We start from the raw sequence: 20,327 nt of genomic DNA on the forward strand, positions 1-20,327 counted from the left end.
TTTTCTGCATCTTTTTCCTAAGATCTTAAATGAGGTCTTATTTTACTCAGACATATCTAAGCAGCAGTGAGAAACAGCAGCTTGTTATGGTTTATACCATGACTCATTCATGCTAAATCATTACTCAATATATTCTAATTCAAACCTTATTGCAACATTGTGGCTATATCTAGGGAAGAATCTCTTTTGACTACTGTCTCAGTTCATGAAGCATTTTATTACTGGGTCAGTATTGCACTAATATGTTATAATAATATTCAGCTTATAAAAGTAAAGTCCATTTGGGTGAAATAATTATTAGTTTATGGTGAATTTATTTGTCCATTATATTGGCTCTTCATATTTTTGAATTAAATCTGGAAGGCAAAAGGGAAAAAAATTTAGTCTGGGGAGGGGGACCCTCCCAGTTCACATCTGGCTTGTTTTTTGTGATGAAAAGCTAGACCAACTGCACTAAAAGCAAAAAATATTCCAATGTGAGGCCTGATTCTGACCTCAGTGTAGTCTTCAGCCAAACTTTCTTGCAGATTCATTAAGGATAATTGGAGTTTGATATTGCTGCTGCTACTGGTTCTCTGATTTCCATGAACTCAGAACCTCCATATAACAGTGAAGTGCTATACTTCTGATGAAGCACAATCATGAAGTATTTTTTATGTCCTTTATCCATTCAAAGCCAATGTAGTGGGTCAAGAAGATTCAGCTCCTGTAGGTTTAGGTCTGAGATCAAGATTTACAATGGCACTGGCAGAATGTGTTAGAGCTCTTTTAGATATCAGCTTGATGAATTCCAAAAACTTATTCTTCCATCATTATGCTGATGGAATTTCTGTTTATGCCTGTCATTAAAAAGGGATCTTAATAGTGTTAGTTCTCATGCATGGATACATCTCTGGAATTACTTAGCAGTTAGTGTTCAAGGCTGCAAACCCATATTTTGCATTCTGTTCAGTTTCACTGTGTACTTTCTGTCTTGGCCATATCAGTGGCTGGAATTCCTGAAGAATGAAGATAAATTCAGCAGTAAGGACACATCCATGCCATATTATTTAAACCTGCAGAAATACAGAAATGACAGAATCTATACACAGAAAGAAACAAAACCAAATGCTTTAAAATAGGCTTTCAATAAGGCAGGGTGTATAAAAAAGAACAAGCATTTTGCACCACATGACATCCCTGGTGTAACATGCAGGATATTTATTCTTCTTAGAATATGTTAAGATTGTGCTAATTGGTCCTGCAGCCCTGCTTGCATCAAGCAGAACACTGGAAACAGACAAGCTAAGTCTCCTGGTAGCACCAAATTATACGAGTGTGAGGATTTACTGAGAGCAGAAGTGAGGAACTCATTCTCCATGGGCCAGGCAAAGCCTAGGGTCCGTTATTTTAAAACCTGACATCACAGCAAAGATTATTTCACTTTTGTGGTGTTGCTGCTGGACAATGTCACAAATATGAACACTAACAGCTTACTTAAAGTCTTCCTGAATGCAGAAACAGAATACTTCATAGTGCTCCTATATGAGACAACCATTTTGGTGATGTCCAATGCAGGGCCAGGAGCTCGACTCCATGATCCTGTGGATCCATTTAAACTCAGGATATTCTATGATGCTATAAACTATCCAGGTTGTTGAGACAAGGCAGTTCCTCCAGCACATGATGAAGTCAGGAGATGGAGAGTTACACTCGGGGTTTTAGGCAGCAGTTGAAGGGAAGTTTTGGGCTGTTGTGTGGCAAGTGGTTCCTTGATTTAGCTATCTCGGGGTCTGGCTTGGGTAAAGGCATACCCACCTCTGGGAGTATTTTAGCCACATCTCTGGTTTTAGGAGTAACAGCAGATTGAATTAGTGGTCACTGCAGCTGCTTTTGAAAAGTTTTTTCAGCTTTTGTCAAATTTGTCTGATATGATGGATAAACTTTGGTGAATTTTCTTGAAGAGATGTAGAAAAAACATTTCTGCCCTTTAAGTGTCTGAGCACTATTGAAAATTCATGGTGCTAATGGGAGAGGAAAAGGCCTTCCTTTACACTTGCTTACTGCTTTCTATTATGTCGAGATAGGGATCTGAAGCTCAAAATAACAGCCTGGGGCTGCTTGGAAGGACAAAAGAAAGGATGCACACTCACTGACCCATTGACAGCCCCTCTGGCTTTGGAGGAGCTAGAGGAAGCTGTTGTACCAAACTGCAACCTTCAGTGAATCACCGACTTTTCCTCAGATACCTCTACTCACGCCATTTTAGAGCGAATCTACTTGTTTTCCCCGTTGCTAAAATGCTAATCTTTGCACCTGCACCTGCTAAGGCAGGAGTCCACCTTGCTCCCACTAGCTCTGCAATGTAGAAGGCAGCTCCGGCAGGGAGTGGGGTTGGATACTGAGGCAAAACCTCAAACCACTGTAAAATAACCTGCTAAGCTTGCCAGAGAACTCAGCAGCAGCATTTCTAACATACTTAACAGCTTGCGATCGATCTATAGGAGAATTTTAGATGTAATCTCTTCTTTGGAAGCCACCATCATCTATAGCTCCACGGAGCCATATAAAATACAATCAAAGCCTAAGCCAGACAGAAGGTGGTATTTTGCAGTTATTTCACAGAAGCATAAATGATTGCACAAGGTACAAATAGGTACAGCAGAGACCCGACATGCTCCCTGTCCAAGGATAAGCTCTGAATTGTTACACACTGTTTGCCCGCAGGCAGGTTTTAACTTAGATCATTCCTGTACTTTAGACAGGGTTGAAAAGGTTTCTTTGTTTCCCTGAGGAACAGATGAATCTTCTATAAATAACCCTGTACAAGGTTCACAAATGCTGAGAGCTTTCCCCTTTTAATGTATCAGAATATAAAATCAGATCACCCTTTGCCAGTTTGTTCACCATCCCTCTAAAACTGTCAGTAGCAGTAAAAAAAGTTGATGTAAAGGATAGAGGGATTGGTGAAGAAGAACTGCACTCATGCATTATATGCAAATGGTCTTATGCGGTTAGCCAGTGATTTCTTCACTTGACTATAAAAAACGTTTGCAAAAATTAAAAAAAAATCTGTTTCAGCCACAAAAACCCCTCCATCCTTAACCCAATTTATCACTTTGCTCAGACTGCACCTAAACACATAAAATAAGCAAGCAAAACTTAACACAGTGCAGACAGATTAAATAACACCTAAGTATCTCAGGATATTGATTCTGAACACTGCTAAAGCCCTACAATTTTTCCCTTCCTGCCTAGCCTCCAAACAATTGCCATGAGTCTCTAGCCAGAGGCTGCCTAACACTTCCCAAATATAACAGAAGCGTTACATTAGTTCATCTAGGAACATACCCAGGCTGCTTTAAACAGTTGCACTTTTAGACATGCATGCATATATTTGTGTGTCTCAGCTCAGGAGCACCTAATTTTCCATAATCTGTGACCTGGCATAAACAGTGCAAACAAGCCCCGTCTAATGAATAGAGGAAAAGGCTCAACTGCTTAGCCGGATTAGTGCTGGGAAGGAACACTGCAAAGCTGACTTAGCGTCTGAGGCCAGCGAGCGATCCTGGAAACACGGGAGCTCAGAAGCATGCAAGGAAGCCTTTCATCCTTTTTTCTCATTTGTCTCCCCCCGGAATTACTCGTGAACTCTCGCTTAAGTGACACTTCTGCCTGCCATGAGCAGCAGAAGGAGGCCTGTGCCAAGTGCCAGGCTGGGAAAGGGAGCAACTGTTGAGCGCAGATGTAACTGACAAGGCGTTTAAAATAGCGGCAGGCAGAGGTAGCTTATCTCAAAGCTGATGATTCAGTCATCTATTACTTTTAAAAACACATTTCCATTAGCACTGGAGAGATGTTTTCTCAGTTGTGAGCAGCTGTGGCCCACACTTCTTGTGCCAGCATGACGGACTGTGAGCTACTTCTGTCAAAGAAAGACTTAATGGTTAAATGTTACAAACAATGACCACAGATATTTCACAGAAATTTATTTTGCTGTATTTTTAAACATTATGAAGGATTATAATTTTTTATCTGTTTTCAGCCTGTTATTTCTTTACCCAGTACTCTGAGGATAGCTGTGATGGGGATGTCTATGCCAAATGACAAGATAGGGCAACAGAAGATATGAGACGTGTCCTTGTGTTAGCTAACAGACACAAATGTAGATGAATTTTAGTAGGAAGTTAAGGGGCTCAAGGAATGCTGAGCTGTGGAAACAAAGCTGTGATTTTTCTTGTCATAGTCTCTCATGTCATTCATCCCTGTGCATGAAGCTTCTCTGCCCACGGTGAAAATGAGTGCTGAAGCCAAGCAAAAATCACGGAAGTAGTTGAACACGTACAGACCTCACACAGTGACCTTAAAGCAGCTGTCGGAGCAATCTACCAAAGCAACTGGGTTGGTTTTGCCTGTGATGAAGAAAAAAAAAGGCAGATTCCTTCTAGGTGTGTAGCCACATAGGTGTTCTTCAGGCATGTGAACACTCAAAGAACAAAGACAGTGTTCTACTGGAAAATATGTGATACATTGTCACTATTTCATGGCAAAGTAGCAATACAGTGCCCAACACTTAGGCGTGTGTTTTGGGATCTGTCTAGGTTCTTCTCATTTGGTTAAAAGTTGCACCTGCCCTATTAAATACAGTCGGAAAAGGTTGCAATATCTTTTGGGCAGTGTCTTTTTTATAATGACAGAATATGTTTTTTCTTTATTATTGAGAAAATCTGAATATAGAATAATAAAAAAAATAATATCTGGCAATTCATGAATACGTTTTCCAGTATCCTATGTATTTTCCTCAGCTTGATATTTTTACAGAAGACAAACTCAAGTATTACCCACTTTTGAGTAAGAAATAAAATGGGAAATGCAGTAGGTTTGGCACCTCCAAGATGAAAGCATCAACATGTTCAGTTATCTTTCAGTTTGCATCTGGCCTGCAGAAAAACTAGTAATCTGTCAAAGTGATTTTCTTGGAAATTTCCATCACAGATTTGGTTTTGGAGAAGTTATCAGCATTTTCTGGGCCCAAACTCTGCAGTGATTATTATCTCATATAAACAGCCTTTACAGTCATGTTATTAACTTGCTAAATCAAACATGTAATGACAGCAGGACAGAAATATTTCCTGTCCTTGCTATTTACTCCTATGCTATCCCCCTGATGAATAATAAAAGCAGATCTAAGAATTGTATGTCATCTTAGGTAAAACCCACAAAAACCACGATAGGAGCATGCATTGTTATAGAAACGGCAACAAAGTATGTTCCAGCACACATGAAATCTTGTCAGTCAGAATCTAGTCAATGAATTTCCCCTGACAGCTACTGGTTTCTTTTAGTATCGAATAAATCAGGAGGAAAATAGTAATACCATGCCACTGGCTGACTCTAATTTTGTCTATTAGCGCATTACAATTTGGTGTCACTTGGTAAAGATTTAGATCTGAATTACACCCAAATTCAATTTCTTTGCATATGACTGCATTAATAATCTAATGTGATAAAAGGTCATTAGCCACTCTAAGATAATTAAGTGCTAAGATTATTTAAAAAAATCAATCAGGGACTACATCTGTAGGGTTTTTCTTCTGGTAAATCACACATGCATATCAAATCTGACTTAATGTAAGAATTAATAATATATGGAAAGCATTAAATCAGGAAGGCTAAAAGTAAAGATCTTTTTTTTTTTTTCTTTTTTTAAAAAAGCAGACCAACAAACCAACATCAAAACACCCATCAAATAAGCCCTTAAGTGCCTGTCAATAATATGTGAAAACAGAAATAGCATTGTCATTGTTGATGTGAAGAATGGAAGTCTCATGAAGACAGTGGTAAAACTGCATTAGGGATTTCAGACATTACTGATGATATTTTTCTAGTACTCAATAGATGGCACACAGGGAAACCTGATTGTGCTGGGAAGGGCTGGAACAAGCACCGAGCTGGAAGGTTGTGGTGGCCTGAAGAGAGACACAATGCTCACAACCAATTACATCAAATGAGGTCATCACACGGAGAACAGGCTCAGCCAAGCTCTGTTACATGTGCATGTGTGTACAGATGAGTAGGCATTTACAGAAGTGCTTGCATTTAATGTGGATACACACATACAAATAAAATCTACATATGCCTGATTTTAAGTTTCCTGGGAAAAAAAATAGTTAAGAAATAAGTAAAACTGAGAATGTAGAGAAAATTAACAGATATGTATCAGAAGACTTCATTACATGGTGTTAAGCAGTATTTTAAATATTAAAATGAAAAATTCTATTTACAACTTTTTCTGGAAAAGGAAGGAGATACAATTGTTAGAAGTAGATAGCAAACAAAAATATGTCAATAAAAATTACCACACAAATCCAAAGAAAATTCAAGCCTAGTAAAATGAGGGAGAACAGAAAGATATCTAAAGTAGAAACAAGAGAAGATAAAACTGCAGGTAAGATTTGGTGCTAGATTAATAGGAGAGTGCTAATGTTAGCTACAGTATTTGGTACAGCAAAATGATGTATTTACATCTGACCACGGTAGTGGAAATTTGCTAGGCCAAAATGCAAATGTAAGTTTTAAACTGCATTAATAAAAGTTATTAAAAAAATATTCTAAAAGGGAGGAAGAGAAAACTTGCATACAATTACTCCAGATGAACTGGCTGAAGGGTTTTCTGTCTTGCTGTTAATCATTGTTAATAATTCTGAGCATGCAATGGAAGTCCTCCAATGCTGGACTCAAACAACATGTTTGACCACATCAGTTATAAAATGTAAAATATGAAGCACCATCAATAGAAATATATTGTTGCTCACTAATTTGGTTTTAGAAATAAGACTTGGCAACCTCAATTCAGGTTGTACTCTTATGAACTTCAGTTATAATTGAAGTTCGTAACTGTGCTGATGCAATACACTTCTATAGGGTATTTAACTTAAGTCTTTCATGGGCTTCAAACATAAAATAACATTATATATTGGGAAACAATAAATGCTGTATGGCAGATCTTACAAAGTAGCATCAGAAACATGCATACTTGACCTTACCATAGATAATGTTTTTATGGACATTGTGGAAACAAATACACAACTACCAAGTGACTGTATTTGCAGATGCTGGAAGCAGAGATGAAGAGATAAATCATGATGGCAATGTAGATTGCACAGCACAATCTGCATTCCAGGATAAATTGGACCTGTTCAAAGAAAGCAGATCGTAAAATGTCAAGTGCAATAACATATATCCAGGGGAAAAAAGCAAAAAAAAAAAAAGTGCTATATTTCTGGAAGATTAAGTAGTGGCTGGACACAACCTAGCAGCAGGGTGGAGAAGCAGCTTACACTTCCCTGGCAGCTCTGCTATCAAAGAAGCCAAATGACTTCTGATGGGAAAAACAACAGTATAAACTGAAAAATATTATATTTATTGCATTGGATTCACTGCTCTTAAATGCAGAGCAAGTGAAAGAAACTCTGCTAGTGCAACTTGACTAATTTTTTTTCTTATCCAAGGCATAGTATACATCAGATAACCTGTGCCCACAGATAATCTGCAACAATGACAAGGGCATAAGAAACAGGGCAATGTTTCCAAGCAGAGGATCTGGGATACCTTCTGGTGTAACCTGAGCATGGCTATAATGAGCACTGCTGTTAAACCACAGGGCATTTTCCCACCCACACAGAAGTTGTGGTTTTGCAGTTGAGGATACATGTTGAAGCACAACAAGGGCTGTTTGTTGTTTGACCTGAAAAGGGCACACCAATTTGCCTTTCCTCTTTGTTCCCTTGTCCTAGTTGAAAATGCTAAGATTGTAGAGGATTTCCTCATATGAATTTCCTGTCATTTATGCAAGTCAGAAAGAGACAAGGATTTCCTACTCCCAGAAAGGAGTCAATACACCATGCACATATGTCAGGCAGCAGTGCTGTTGCCTTGAAATGTGAATTTTAATTTCAGTGAGCTTATTTACATCATGACCCTTCATCTATTTACCTGATTTTAATGACACTATTATATGAGAAAGTAATCAGTGAAGATTATATTATTTGGTGTAATTTTCTAAAACCTTAATGTCTTAACCTTTGTTAAAGTGAGTCATACAACTAAGTAATTGGGTAAGGTCAGTTGAAGTAGACACATGGTGCCTGGTGAAAGCATGTATTGACCTTAAGCTGGTTTTGTAAAATCATGGTGTAATTTCTAGTTTCTGCTTGTACCTTGAGAAACTATAGTTCCCCCAGGGAAAACCCTTGTGAATAAGAAAAGATAGCTGAAATGATAAGCCATGTAAGTACTGATATCTTTAATGGCTAGGATTTTAAGAGAAGGTTTTATATCCTTTTGTTAATTTAGGAAATCACTTCTTTCATGGCAAAGTGGCAATACAGTGCCCAAAATTTGCTTTTTGGAATCAACATTTAGGAAAACTTTTGAAAATTCCTTGGGTATTTTGATTTCTTCATTCCTCACATTTGCCTCAAGCTGTGATCCTGTCTGTAGCTGTGGCTTCCAGATTCATTAACCAGCCCACTTCAGTCATGAGGACCTTCCCTCCTGCCTGTCTTTCACTGACCCCCAGAGTATTGTTCTGTCATCCTCATCTAACTGAGATTTGAGTCCAATGCTTTTTCCTTGCAGTACTGTCCTTCCAAGTCCAGCTTTCTTCATCCATGTGGTTCTTTCTCCCACCCATGTTCCTTTGCAAGTTAGTAACCCATGTCTGCTGGCTTAGCTTTCTAGATTTGTCTCTTGTTTTGCCATTTGGTATTTACTGCCTGACCAGTGAGTGAAAGCAGTCACTTCTTTCCTCATCAATTTGAATTAGAAAATATTTGCAATGAGCAAATTGTTTTCCTCTATGTGAGAATGCATGCTTGTCTGAATGTTCAATTTTTCTGTGTATCTTCCCTGCAATTTCCTATGAAGAAACTTTTCCTGAGATGGGACCAGCAGGCCTGAGCTGGTGCCTAGCTGAGAATCCAGGCAGTTTGATTCATCCACCAGGCTGGGCTTTTCGAAAGTGAACCAAGTGAGAGAAAAGAGGCCCTGGGGAATCATGAAGAGGAGGGAAAGGGGAAGCAAGCTATCACAAAAACTTCAAATTGCCTTATAAGGGCATAGCCACAACAATCACACTCAGATTAGTGACATTACACCTCTTTGCCAGGCTCAGCTCAGGAGCATAAGATGACTGATGGAAGTACAGTAGGTGTAGAACTAACAGTTAACTCCTGTTCATGAAGAAAAGTCCTCATTAATTTTTTTTCCCCTTAAACTGGAACAAGAGTTGAAATTTTGAAATCTCCTACCAGCTGCCATTTTGGGGGTAGAAAAAGTCAGTAATGTGAATTACCTTTCTGAATTAAACAGAATTAGTAAATGCAAAAATTTAAGCAGGCTGTTTAGAATTGGTTGGAAAGTTTGGATTTTACCTTGCCATGTCTGGTACAGGACACAAGACATGGAAGAAAAAGTGATATATCCTCTGGTCAGGGCTTTCTAATTTGGGAACCAGTATTGTCATGCTGAATCTATCACACTCCTTTCCTTCCTCCATTTCCCTTCCTTCCCAAAGAGCAAAAAATAATTATGCATTCAATTCTAGTTCTCAGCAGGGAGAATGGTTCTCTCATGTGTTTGCATTATGCTGTCCTGAAGTTTATGCTGGAGTGGAGTGCTCTGATTTTTTATCCAATTTGACCCCTATCTCTTCTCAAGCTGAGGCCTATATCCTAATAAAAATATAGGAGCAATCATGTCTTGCACACTAAACCCAGTGGCTTCTGATATAATTCAGATCAGAATTCATTGTGCTTCAAATTATAATACAGCAATTAAGATGTTGAATAGTATCATAGACTAAGATACACATGATGACTCCTAAGATAAATACTATTTATATTTAATGCTGGTCTTATTCAACAAGCACTATGATTGAAAGATTTATTACAATAAGAAAACCTTATAGATTTTAGAGGTTATTTAGAAAGTTTCATATTTCCCTAAACTTTCCAGACACAGAGAATAAAAGGAATATGTAACTTTAACATTTCCCAAGATAATTTTTGATAATGCCATTAGTAAAAAAATAATAAATCTCTTGAGTAGCATTTCTAATTTGTTTTTCTCTTCCTCTTCAATTACTTTTTTTTTTTTTTGTCAAAAATAATAATTTACAGTGACAGAGAGTCTAAACAAGGCACTTTCCAGGAATACAGCAAATTCTCTTAACTAGAACCCAAATAACAAATTATTTGTTTGGAAGCACTACTTCTTACATCTTTAAGCATACAGTAAAGACAGTTTTAAAAAGTTCTGTCAATTAATTCCCCCTGTGATGGGATAGATGAATCACATCTACTTGACTATCGCAATTGGTAAACACTGTCAAGTCCAAAATGACCCTTCTATGCCTACCTATTGTTTCCAATGCATTGAAATACATTTTGCAGTGAAAATATTAACTGCTGATTCAAAAATGAAATTTCTTTAAATGCCACTGGAAAGTTTGTTTAGACTTTTTTATTTGTTGATATCTTAAATGTAGTAAAAGAAGTATGTTTGTGGAAGGATAGAGAGGTGATTCTAATGATAGGAAAGACAGGAAATATCAAATTCATTGTATCCCCTGGAGTAATATCTGGTGAACAATAGAAAACTGATATTATCATCCCACAGCATTTTATTATTATTTTATGACTTTGCACTACATAGCACTGTACTTATGAATACAAAAACCTTAGAAAAAATACTCTTTGTGAACCAGGAAAATACTCATTTATAGGTGAGAATCTACTGTTTGGTTCATTTTCGTCTTCTGTCTCCAGGAGTAATTAGTTAAATATGTTGAACATAAAAGAGAAAATCTAGTTGGATACAACAATAATGTGCCACAACTCTCTTTTAAGGAGAAAATATGAGAAAAATGTATTATTAAGATGTCTTGGTAAATTCCTCTTCATCAAGCACATTGCATTTGACTTAGGGAAAAAAAAAAGGATTCACCTCACGTAAACAGATGTAGTTTATTAATGAAATCACATATCCACCTACATTTCCACATTCCCAACTGTCATTTCTCTAATTATTGCTCCAGTAATGTTTTTTTGCCTTTATCTCTATATTGCTTAAATTTAACATCACTTTGATAGCTAAGCTCAGTGAAAGCAGAGTGGAATCTGAGGAACCAGATCTATTTAATCAGTTTTAATTCATACTTCCAGTTATTTGTCTCCATTTCTGTGTATGCATACCACAACTAGTGCTTGCCTCCCATCCACTAAAACGTACCTGCTTGCTTTGGATCACCTACAAATCAAAGCTGCACACAATACACACATACTGATAAATAAGAAATACTGCAGTAGGCACCTTGTTATAGGGATATATTACATGTAGGGCTTTTGCATGTGACTAGGACTGAAAAAATGGAACTGCTTTGGAAAAATTAGTACAAATGTTGCCTTACAAATGAAGAACCAGTTTGTTAGTCCTTTGTTATTTTAGTGACTCAGTTTCAGCAAGTGGCAAGCAACAACCCCATGAATTTCCCTGACAAAGGGACCCCCAGAATCAGGAAGATTATTCGACTACAGTTTAAAAGAAATGAGCAGCAAAGATGACAGACTCTAGGTAGAAATCTCTGAGATAATTAGGAAAAAGGAAGTATGAGATTTCCTCACTCTCTATGTGTGAGAGAGTGAGCGTGAGAACTTCACTTTTTCTTACAAGGAGAGTGGCAATATTTATATGTGTCCAAAGTTTTGTGGTGGATGGATCTAAGGACCGTGTTGTTGAGTTTTGATCTACTTGTTTTACTTAATTTCTTCTTTTTTTTTTCTACTTGTCTCTCTCTTTTGTTACTGGCAAAGAATAGAAGATTGCTGCTAATCCTGGGCTGAGTCAGGGTGGTACATGGCTGGTTCTGGGGAACAGAAGAGAGGTTATAGAGAATTATTACTTCGGAATTCCCAGCCAGAGCAGGATCACCAGGAGCTACTCCTAGCTCTCTCTAAATACCAGAAGGGTTCACTGAAAGCGCTGTATTATGATGTCTGTAAGAAGAACTGCATGATCATGTATTCCCATGCCATGCCCATCAAGGAAATTGGGATCCTGAGTAGTCAGGGAGAGTGTACCATTGATTTAGGAGAGCAGGAGACTGATCCCTGCTACCACCTTGAAGCATGGCTGGGCAAACTTTTCCTATTAATCCTTGCAGCTTCAGATCTGACCTTCTGCTTCAGCCAGTAGACTCTGTCCGGAAGATCACCTGGACCATGTCCCAGCCAGTCTGGCCTTGACATACACTTGAAGCCCCTGGAACAGTTCTTACTGCCTTGCTGTCTAAAATCTTCCTTCAAAACTGGGTTTTTTCCTTCTCTTTTGAAAAAGGACAAGCTGCTTTGATTCAGCTTAGGAGGAATTCCTCTTTCTTCTGTGCATGTGTAGTTTTTCCTTTGTCTTGTAAACTGCAGAAGGGCATTTCATGACCTTTTCCAGATTTGTGCAAGGCAGTGAAACTTAGAGGGCTATTGATGCATGGCAGACTGCAGGAACAGCTTTGCTCTGGCAGCAATTAGTCTTCCATACCAGTGTCTGCTGACGCAGATGACCACATTATTCAGGTTTGTGCAGGTCATAAGCAAATCCAAAAGTTGAAAAATCAGGGTCCCAGATTAACCTTGAGGAGTTAGCACACAACAGCTAACTAGTGGTAAATCTGCGTTGGTACTGAACTTGAAATTATTTGTATTGTTGTGGTTTATTAAAAAAACCTGCAACCAACCAACTCCACCCCACTAATAGCTAGCTTCTTGTGTGATTTTAGCTAAATCTTAAAATTTTCATTTCAAATTATGCTGCAGAAGATTGCTGTGAAAAACATTAATTCTTTAAGTCAGAAATTTGAACTGAGCATAAACTCAAATGTGCATCTAAAGTTTGCAAGGAGCTGGGAATCCATGTTGTAAACTTTCAAGGACATAGTTTAACCTGTAACTACCACAGGGAAACAACTACAGCTATATTATAATGACTGCAAATGAAAGTATTGGATTCAACCTGAAATTGCAGCTCTTGCAATTCTATATTCTTTTTCCTCTGTTTTAAACCTACACAGTAATACAAATATTTTATTAACAGATGGAAAAACCCTTTCAAATGAACTTCCTCAGCAGTATCTGAGTTCAGCAGAAAGATCTAGCTTGGTTATTTGCATAAAAGAATTGCAAAACTTACACGTTCAGGAAGCTTCCAGCTCAAAGAAGTACAAAAGCACAACTGGCAGCTGCAAAGAAACAGCAAAAGGTAGAGGTTAAGCAGTTTCAGCTCCAAATTTTACAGTTGTGTTCTGGTTATTCTTACAACTGAAGCAGTGTACATGCTCCAATCTATTAATGACACTTTCTTACTTTACTATTTGTTCTCTTTTTCTATTCCCTGATTAGGCTTCTCCTGTCCCTTTCTATCCTATACTCTCCGACTTCTGTTCAGATACCGTTTCCTTTGATCCACTGCTTTCTCTGTAATAACCAGTATTTTCAGTTAAGTAATCCAGATGGTTAAAACATGGATTTGTGACATTGCATTATCCCTTTGTATTCCTGTCCACTGTCTGCCCTATCTATTTGTACATTGTCAGAATCTGAAAGCAAAATGTTATGCACACATTGCCAGACTGAGGGTGCTATAAGGCCTTAGAAACCGTATATTATTTCCTTCTAATGAATTTTCTGCTTTGTAAATAATAAAATAAAATAAATTTGTATTTGAATCCTAATTGACTGCCCCATTTTTTAGTAACAGATCTAGGATACAACACCCCTAGATGCTGTGTTCATTGAAGATGGGGCTGTTCATCCCTCCTCAATTCTCCAGGCAAGTCCGAGGCTGCATCAAAAGGTTCTCAGTCAACATCCCTGGAGGTGTTCAAGAAATGACTGGACATGGCACTTGGTGCTGTGGTTTAGTTGACAAGGTGGTGTTCCTTCAAAGACTGGACTCGGTGATCTCAGGGGTCTTTTCCAACCTAATTGATTCTGTGATTCTGTTACCCTGTCTAATGAGAGCAGTCCATGGGATGACAGAGCAGCATTAAAGTAGCGTGACTGATCATCCAAACAGAGAGACATTTTAAGCACAAAATTTTTAATGCTGGGTAAAAGGAAAATGTGTACAACCTGTTTACATTCACAAAGAATCAATTCTGAGCACTCAAATATAAGCTTAGAGCTGCTATAATAAAAAAACCTCCAACACAATTACAATTAAAATGAATGATTTGTTGCTTTATAGTGGCTACTGAAGATTGATAATATCCACATGAAATTTGAATTTCTGCCAGAAATTGAAATTGAAAACTGAATCTCTGCCGGAAGGATTTGATGATGGTCAGAATTTTAAAATAATTTTTAACCTCAAGTCATGTGTGTACAAGATCAGGATTCGCTTCCCTCTACTGGATATAACTCATGTAGTGTTCACAAGTAATGGATCAAGAGGAATGGCAGACAAGAACCATTTTCCCAAAGCGTCCTTGTGGAGGTCCTAGTTTAAAGTATCTGTGAAAACATGATTTTGGAATAGCTCTGGGGAATTTCAAAATGTGGATAAGCCATAAATATTGTGGATGTTTGCCTTCCCCTTGTCTAATAATCTATCAAAGCAAAAAAAATATTCTTTCTGCAATATTTAGTAGCTTTTAGATAACATTCCTGGGACCCAATCCTGAACAACAGCAACTTGTATGGCCTATTAGATTTTTTTCTTACTGTCTATATTAAAAACTATTTTTTCATTCACAGAACATCGGCTTTTTTATGATGTTTACAAGCCCTGTCCTAAGGACTGTCTCTGACAGGGTGTTAAAAGTCAGCCATACTACAGCACTCCTTTTTTGTAAATAACATGTTCAAAATCACTTATTTCATCATGGATAATCACTGTTGTCTTCCTCATGACTTCCTTACTCAGGTGACAAATGCAAAAGGACTTTGGGTGATAATCCTGCTTTAACATGCAAATCTCATAAAAAGAGAAAAGGAGCTATTTCATCCCATTTGAATTTCATGCATACACCTGAGCAGTGACAAGTCTGCCAGAGAACACCCAAGCAACTCCTTAGTTTTTAACAGAGTAAGTCAGGTTGGAAGGGACAACAGTGGCCATCTGGTTCAACATCCCTGCTCAAGCAGGGTCATCCTAGAGCACATGGCACAGGATTGCATCCACACAGCTCTTCAGTATCTCCAGTGAGGGAGACTGCAAACCTCTCTAGAAAATCACAGCAGATTCACCAACATAGTAAAGAAGTTCTTCCTCATGTTCAAGTGGAGCCTCCTGTGCATAAGTAAACCACTCTAGCAGGTATTATATGTTTGTTTGGTGGTTTTACTTGGGTTTTTTGGGGTATTTGTTCTGCTTTTATTATTGCTGTTTTGTTGTGGTTACTGTTGTTGTTGTGAGGTTTTGTTTCTTTCTTTCCTTTTTTTTTTTTTTTTTTTTTTTTCTTCCTTAATAAAACTGACAGAACTGCTTTTCTTTGGGGGAGGTTTTGGGGCCAAATGCCAGCTCTTGTCCCTCCACAAACCAGTTTTCTGGTGCTAGAGAATCCCTCAGGACAACTGCCCACCACGGTGCAAAAGAATTTTGTTTAATATCATGCTTTAATGGGCAAAGCTTTAAAAATGAAGCTATTTTGCCCAGTTTGCATACAACTGAGCACTACAGATCTGCCAGAGAACACCCCAGAAACTCTTTACTGTAAAAAATACATATTTTATGATTGGCTTTTCACAAATATTAGAATTAATATTGTATGTGTAATGTTAGAAAGTTATGCTGTATTAATTCTCTTAAGTAGTATGTTAAGTATAGTTTTACATTAAAACATAATGTTAAAATTGAAACTCTGCGATGTAGGATTTTTTTACTAGCTCAAGCAAGGGATAAGATAATCAAGAAAATGCATAGAGGTAACAGCGACAGGACAAAGAGTTACTGCCTCCTTATCTGAGAAGACAAACATTCTTCTACCTTCTCTCCATCTTCATGGAACCACCAGGATTAAGGGGAAAGGGTTGACAAAGCCCAGAGAAATTCTTAATTTGCAAGGAATTTATGCATCATGTATGAGATATATGAATATGCAACAGGCTATTGCTTTTAAGGTTATTCCTTTGTTCGCAAGGTATGCTTGTCCTGGCTTAAGTACCTGAGAGCATCCTGATGTCCATAAATTCTTTGCTTTTTGTTGTCTTGTAATTGTCCTAACTCTAAATTTTTATTACTCTAATTGTATTACTACTTTTATAACCATATTATTATTATTATTATTAAACTTTTAAAATTTTAAAAACCAAGTGATTGGCGTTTCTCACATTTATTTTAACAGAACCTCAGAATTGTTACGGTTGGAAGGGGCCTCTGGAGATCATCTGCTCCAGCCCCCCTGCCAATGCAGGGTTGCCAGTGCAGTTGACACAGGAATGTGTCCAGGTGGGTGAAAGTCTCCAGAGAGGGAAAATCCATATCCTCCCGGGGCACCTGTTCCAGTGCTCTGCCACCCTCGGTGCAAAGTTCTTCCTCGCGTTGGAGCGGAACTTGTGTTTTAGTTTATGGCTAACCATAAGGTTTTGTTAAGGTTTTGTGTGTGTACTTTTATTCATGTGTGGGGTTTTTGTTTTTTTGTTGTTTTGGGGTTATTTTGGTGTTTTTACTGTTGTTGCTTTGAGGCTTTTTTTTTGTTTTGTTTGGATTTTTGTTCTTGTTTTTGATTTGTTTTCCCTCCTTTGCTTTGTTTTGGTGTAGTTTTGGCCCTTTTTTGTTGTTGTTTTTTGGAGCTTTTTTTTTCAATTTTCTTGTTTTGATTTGTTTCGTCGTTATTTTGGCGCTTTTTTTGTTGTTTTCCCCCTACTTTTCTTGTTTTGGGGTAATTTGGGCGCTTTTTGTTGCTATTTTTGGCCTTTTTTTTCTTTTTTTTTTTTTTATAAATCCGACAGCTCCATTTTTCCCGCCGACGGCCAAACCCGCTTCCCGGCGCCAGGAATCCCCAGGAGCATCCCACGGCCCCGCCCGCCCGGACCGCACCAACTGCCCGCTCCGGGGGGGTGGCGGAGCACACAGCCCAACCCTCCCCCCCTCCGGCCGGCCACCGTCGCCTCCCCCTCCCGGCCCGGCGCCGCCCCTTTGGCCAATCACATGAGCGGGCGCGGGGGCCGCCGGGAGCGGGCGCTCCCCGAGGGGCTCGGCTGAGGCGCAACATGGCGGCGCTGGGCGGGCGCTGAGCGGGGCCCGGGCGGGAGCCGCGGACAGGCAGCGGCCAGGGAACGAAGGAAGCAAGGAGGGAGGGAATAATTCGGAGAATCGCGGAGAAAGGTGGCGGGGCCGTCTCGGGCGGCCCCGAGCGGCGGCCATGGCCCAGTGCGTGCAGTCGGTGCAGGAGTTCATCCAGGACTCGTTCGTGCCCTTGGTGGCCGCGCTGTGCAGCGAGGAGGCGGAGCGGCTCACCCGCAGGAACAACCTCAGCTTCGCCGAGCTGGTCAGGCCCTTCTGCCGCCTCACCTCGGAAGGTCGGTGCCGGGAGCGGAGCGCGTTGTTTACACGGGGCGGGGGAGGTGGCGCCGCCGCTCCCTTCCGCCCGCGGCCTCCGGGGGTCCCGCCGGGGCTGTGCCCGCCGGGACTGCCCGGCGGGACGGGCCCGACCCCCTTTCCCGGCGCCGTGACGGCGGCCGCCCGGGTGGGTGTCCCCGGGAGCCGTGACAGGCTTGGCGGAGACTCGCGTTTGCCGGGGGTGTCGCAGGTGACAGCTGGTAAGTCAGCTTAGTTTCATTCGGTCGGCGGAACCGGGGAAGTTTGGCGTCTCCTGGAGACATCCCACGGCTGAAGAGGAAGGTGTCTATAAATTCAGCTCTTCCAGACGGATTTTTGTCTTCCATTAAAACCACTTTGCTGTTTCCTCCCTAGTACTCGTACCTGACTCTTGCTGTAGACTCTACTGGATTTCACACTTGGGGTAGCCAGGTGTTGAAAGTACGACTAGTCTTTCAGAAACATTATTCGTAATTTCAGTTGCAGGGCTTTCCTTTCTCTTGCCTGTAGCTTGATCCTATATGTTTTTTTTTCTTTTTTTTTTTCTTTTTTTTTTGCTGTTTTTTTTTGTTTGTTTGTTTTCTTTTGTTGACGTTTCTGTGAGCAAGACCTGTGCAAAGAAGTGGGAATTGAACTGCTTATGTGGCAAAATGACCACGTGCAACAGCAGGAAAACTTTTTTTAAGATTGACCACTTAAGTGAAACAACAGATATTTTAGCTGTGATGCTTTTTACCTTACGATCAGGAATTTGTTTGCTTGTAATTTAGGGAAGCTATGTATTTCAAGCTGCTGCCCATTACAGTTGTGTGCAGGACAGCAGTTTGCAGAGAACTGTTTGTCAGAATAATGATGCAATGACATTTGTCAGATTTGGACCTGACAGACATGTAGCTCAAACTGCAGCCTCTGCATGTCATGTCCTGAGGAAAGAGTGCAAGAAAATGAAGCTTGTACTGTCATTCCTGTTAGATTTTTGCGTTTCTCTCTTAAAAAATGGCAACAGCTTAAAAGCTACTTTGTGGTAAAAATCTGCCTTAATTTTCAGGTGAATCTTAGTGACTTATCAACTGTAACTTGTTCATAAATGTTTTTCATTTTGTTTAACAATGCTTATGAACTATGTGAGAATGAAGCAGACATAAGAATAATAAATGCAGATGCTCACATCTTTAGAGCTCTGAGGTTAATTACCTCTTTCTTTTGGTGAAAGGTTCTCAAAATGCACCTAGCAAACAAAACCAGGCAGAATATTAAAAATGTAGCATCCACTTGGAAGGTTAATTAATTTACTTAGTTGCAGCTATGTTGGTCCAGTTATTGTGACAGTTAAGGAACTTGCAAACCTGAATTATCCTCAGTGTTCACTGAATGAAACTTGGCACAGTGAGTTTTGTTGCTGCACTAGTTTGTGTGTATTCTGATCCAGCAGGCCACAAGCCTGGCTCCAGCTCCTTACTCCAAGAGTGAATTCCTCTTCCTACTTCCTGGAAAAAAATGTTATTGCATGCTGACTGTAAGTTTTTGTCTTAGAAGCAGCATGTATGAGGGTAAGGACAGAGAGGAAGAAATGCATGATTAAATGATCTGATTGAGGTATGAGGTATAAGCACAATGTGTGTACATGACATGCTCTGTGTTTTACTGCTTACGGTTATAATATTTTTCTCATATTATGTATGGTTATGATAGTGTGGTAACCATTCTGGGATTTTGTGAGGAGCAGCGGCCATAAGCTAAAATACAAGAAATTCTGCTTCAACATGAGGCAAAACTTCTTTCCATTGTGGGTGGCAGAGCACTGGAACAGCTGCCTAGGGAGATTGTAGAGTTTCTCTCTCCGGTGGCATTCCAAACACACCCAGACAGTTCCTGTTACCTGCTCGAGGTGATCCTGGCTTGGCGGGAAGGCTGGAGTAGATGATCTCCAGTGATCCCTTCCAACTATAACAGTTCTGTAATTCTGTAATTCTGTATTGATGTTTTCCTTTCTAAACACAATTTTTCTTAAGGGGATGTGAAATGCTGCCCATTTTAAATTAATCTGTCTCTCTTCACTTAGTGGCTATTTCATTGAAGTTGTAACATAAAATTGGATTGATTAGTAGTTCATCCCTTTAGAAATAAGCTGTCCCTTACTTATGCAGAAATTTAAAGTACATGTATTGCTGCTTGGATTCTTTAATTTGAAAAGCTAAGTCATGGATTTGCTACTGCAATTTTAGAGTCCTGTTGCAATACAGAACTGATTTTTGTCCTGTCCTGTTTAATTTTTGTCTGAAATTAGGAATTAGGTAGTTTATGAACCAGCTGAAGGCTGTGTGTTCATCAGCCTTGCTTAGAGAAGCAGTGCAAGTAGGAAATCAATCTACTGATACATGTGCAAAACAATTCTGAAACAGGAATTTATCAGTGGGGAGCTGAGCTCTCTACTGTGGAGGACCAGAACACAGTGTAATCCTTCAGGTAGTGTAAAATCACACACTGTTGAGGTTGCTCAATCCAAGGAGGCCAGATTCTCTCTAACTGCAAGTACAACCCCTAGGTGCAGTGGGATCATCCTTTGCACATATCAGTATTTAATGTACTCATCAGAGGAGAGCAAAACCAAAACCCTTCCCAAACTTTCAACTTCCTTTAATAAAGGAAACCAGAAGTATACTGAGGATTTTATACCTTCAAATTTTTTCTCAGAGTGGCTTTCTTAACCGTTTTGTTGTTAGTTACAACTAATGCCTGATTTAACAAGTGTATGC

The 20,327-nt window shown here is 39.4% G+C and overlaps 1 protein-coding gene across 4 annotated transcripts in view; it reads left to right on the forward strand.

The window, feature by feature from the left end:
- Positions 1–17,206: 17,206 nt before the first annotated feature.
- Positions 17,207–20,327, forward strand: part of TRAPPC8 (trafficking protein particle complex subunit 8) — a 53,310-nt gene continuing 50,189 nt past the window's right edge. For 3 of the 4 annotated variants that reach the window (XM_021525729.3, XM_021525730.3, XM_021525731.3), the window contains exon 1: positions 17,207–17,552. In XM_021525729.3, coding sequence (XP_021381404.1) covers positions 17,396–17,552 — 157 coding nt within the window. In that variant the 5' untranslated portion in view covers positions 17,207–17,395. The remainder of the gene's footprint in view (positions 17,553–20,327) is intronic. The other variant, XM_021525732.3, reaches the window with a different exon arrangement.

This window comes from Lonchura striata, chromosome 1 (genome assembly GCF_046129695.1).
Source record: "Lonchura striata isolate bLonStr1 chromosome 1, bLonStr1.mat, whole genome shotgun sequence".
NCBI lineage: Eukaryota > Metazoa > Chordata > Aves > Passeriformes > Estrildidae > Lonchura > Lonchura striata.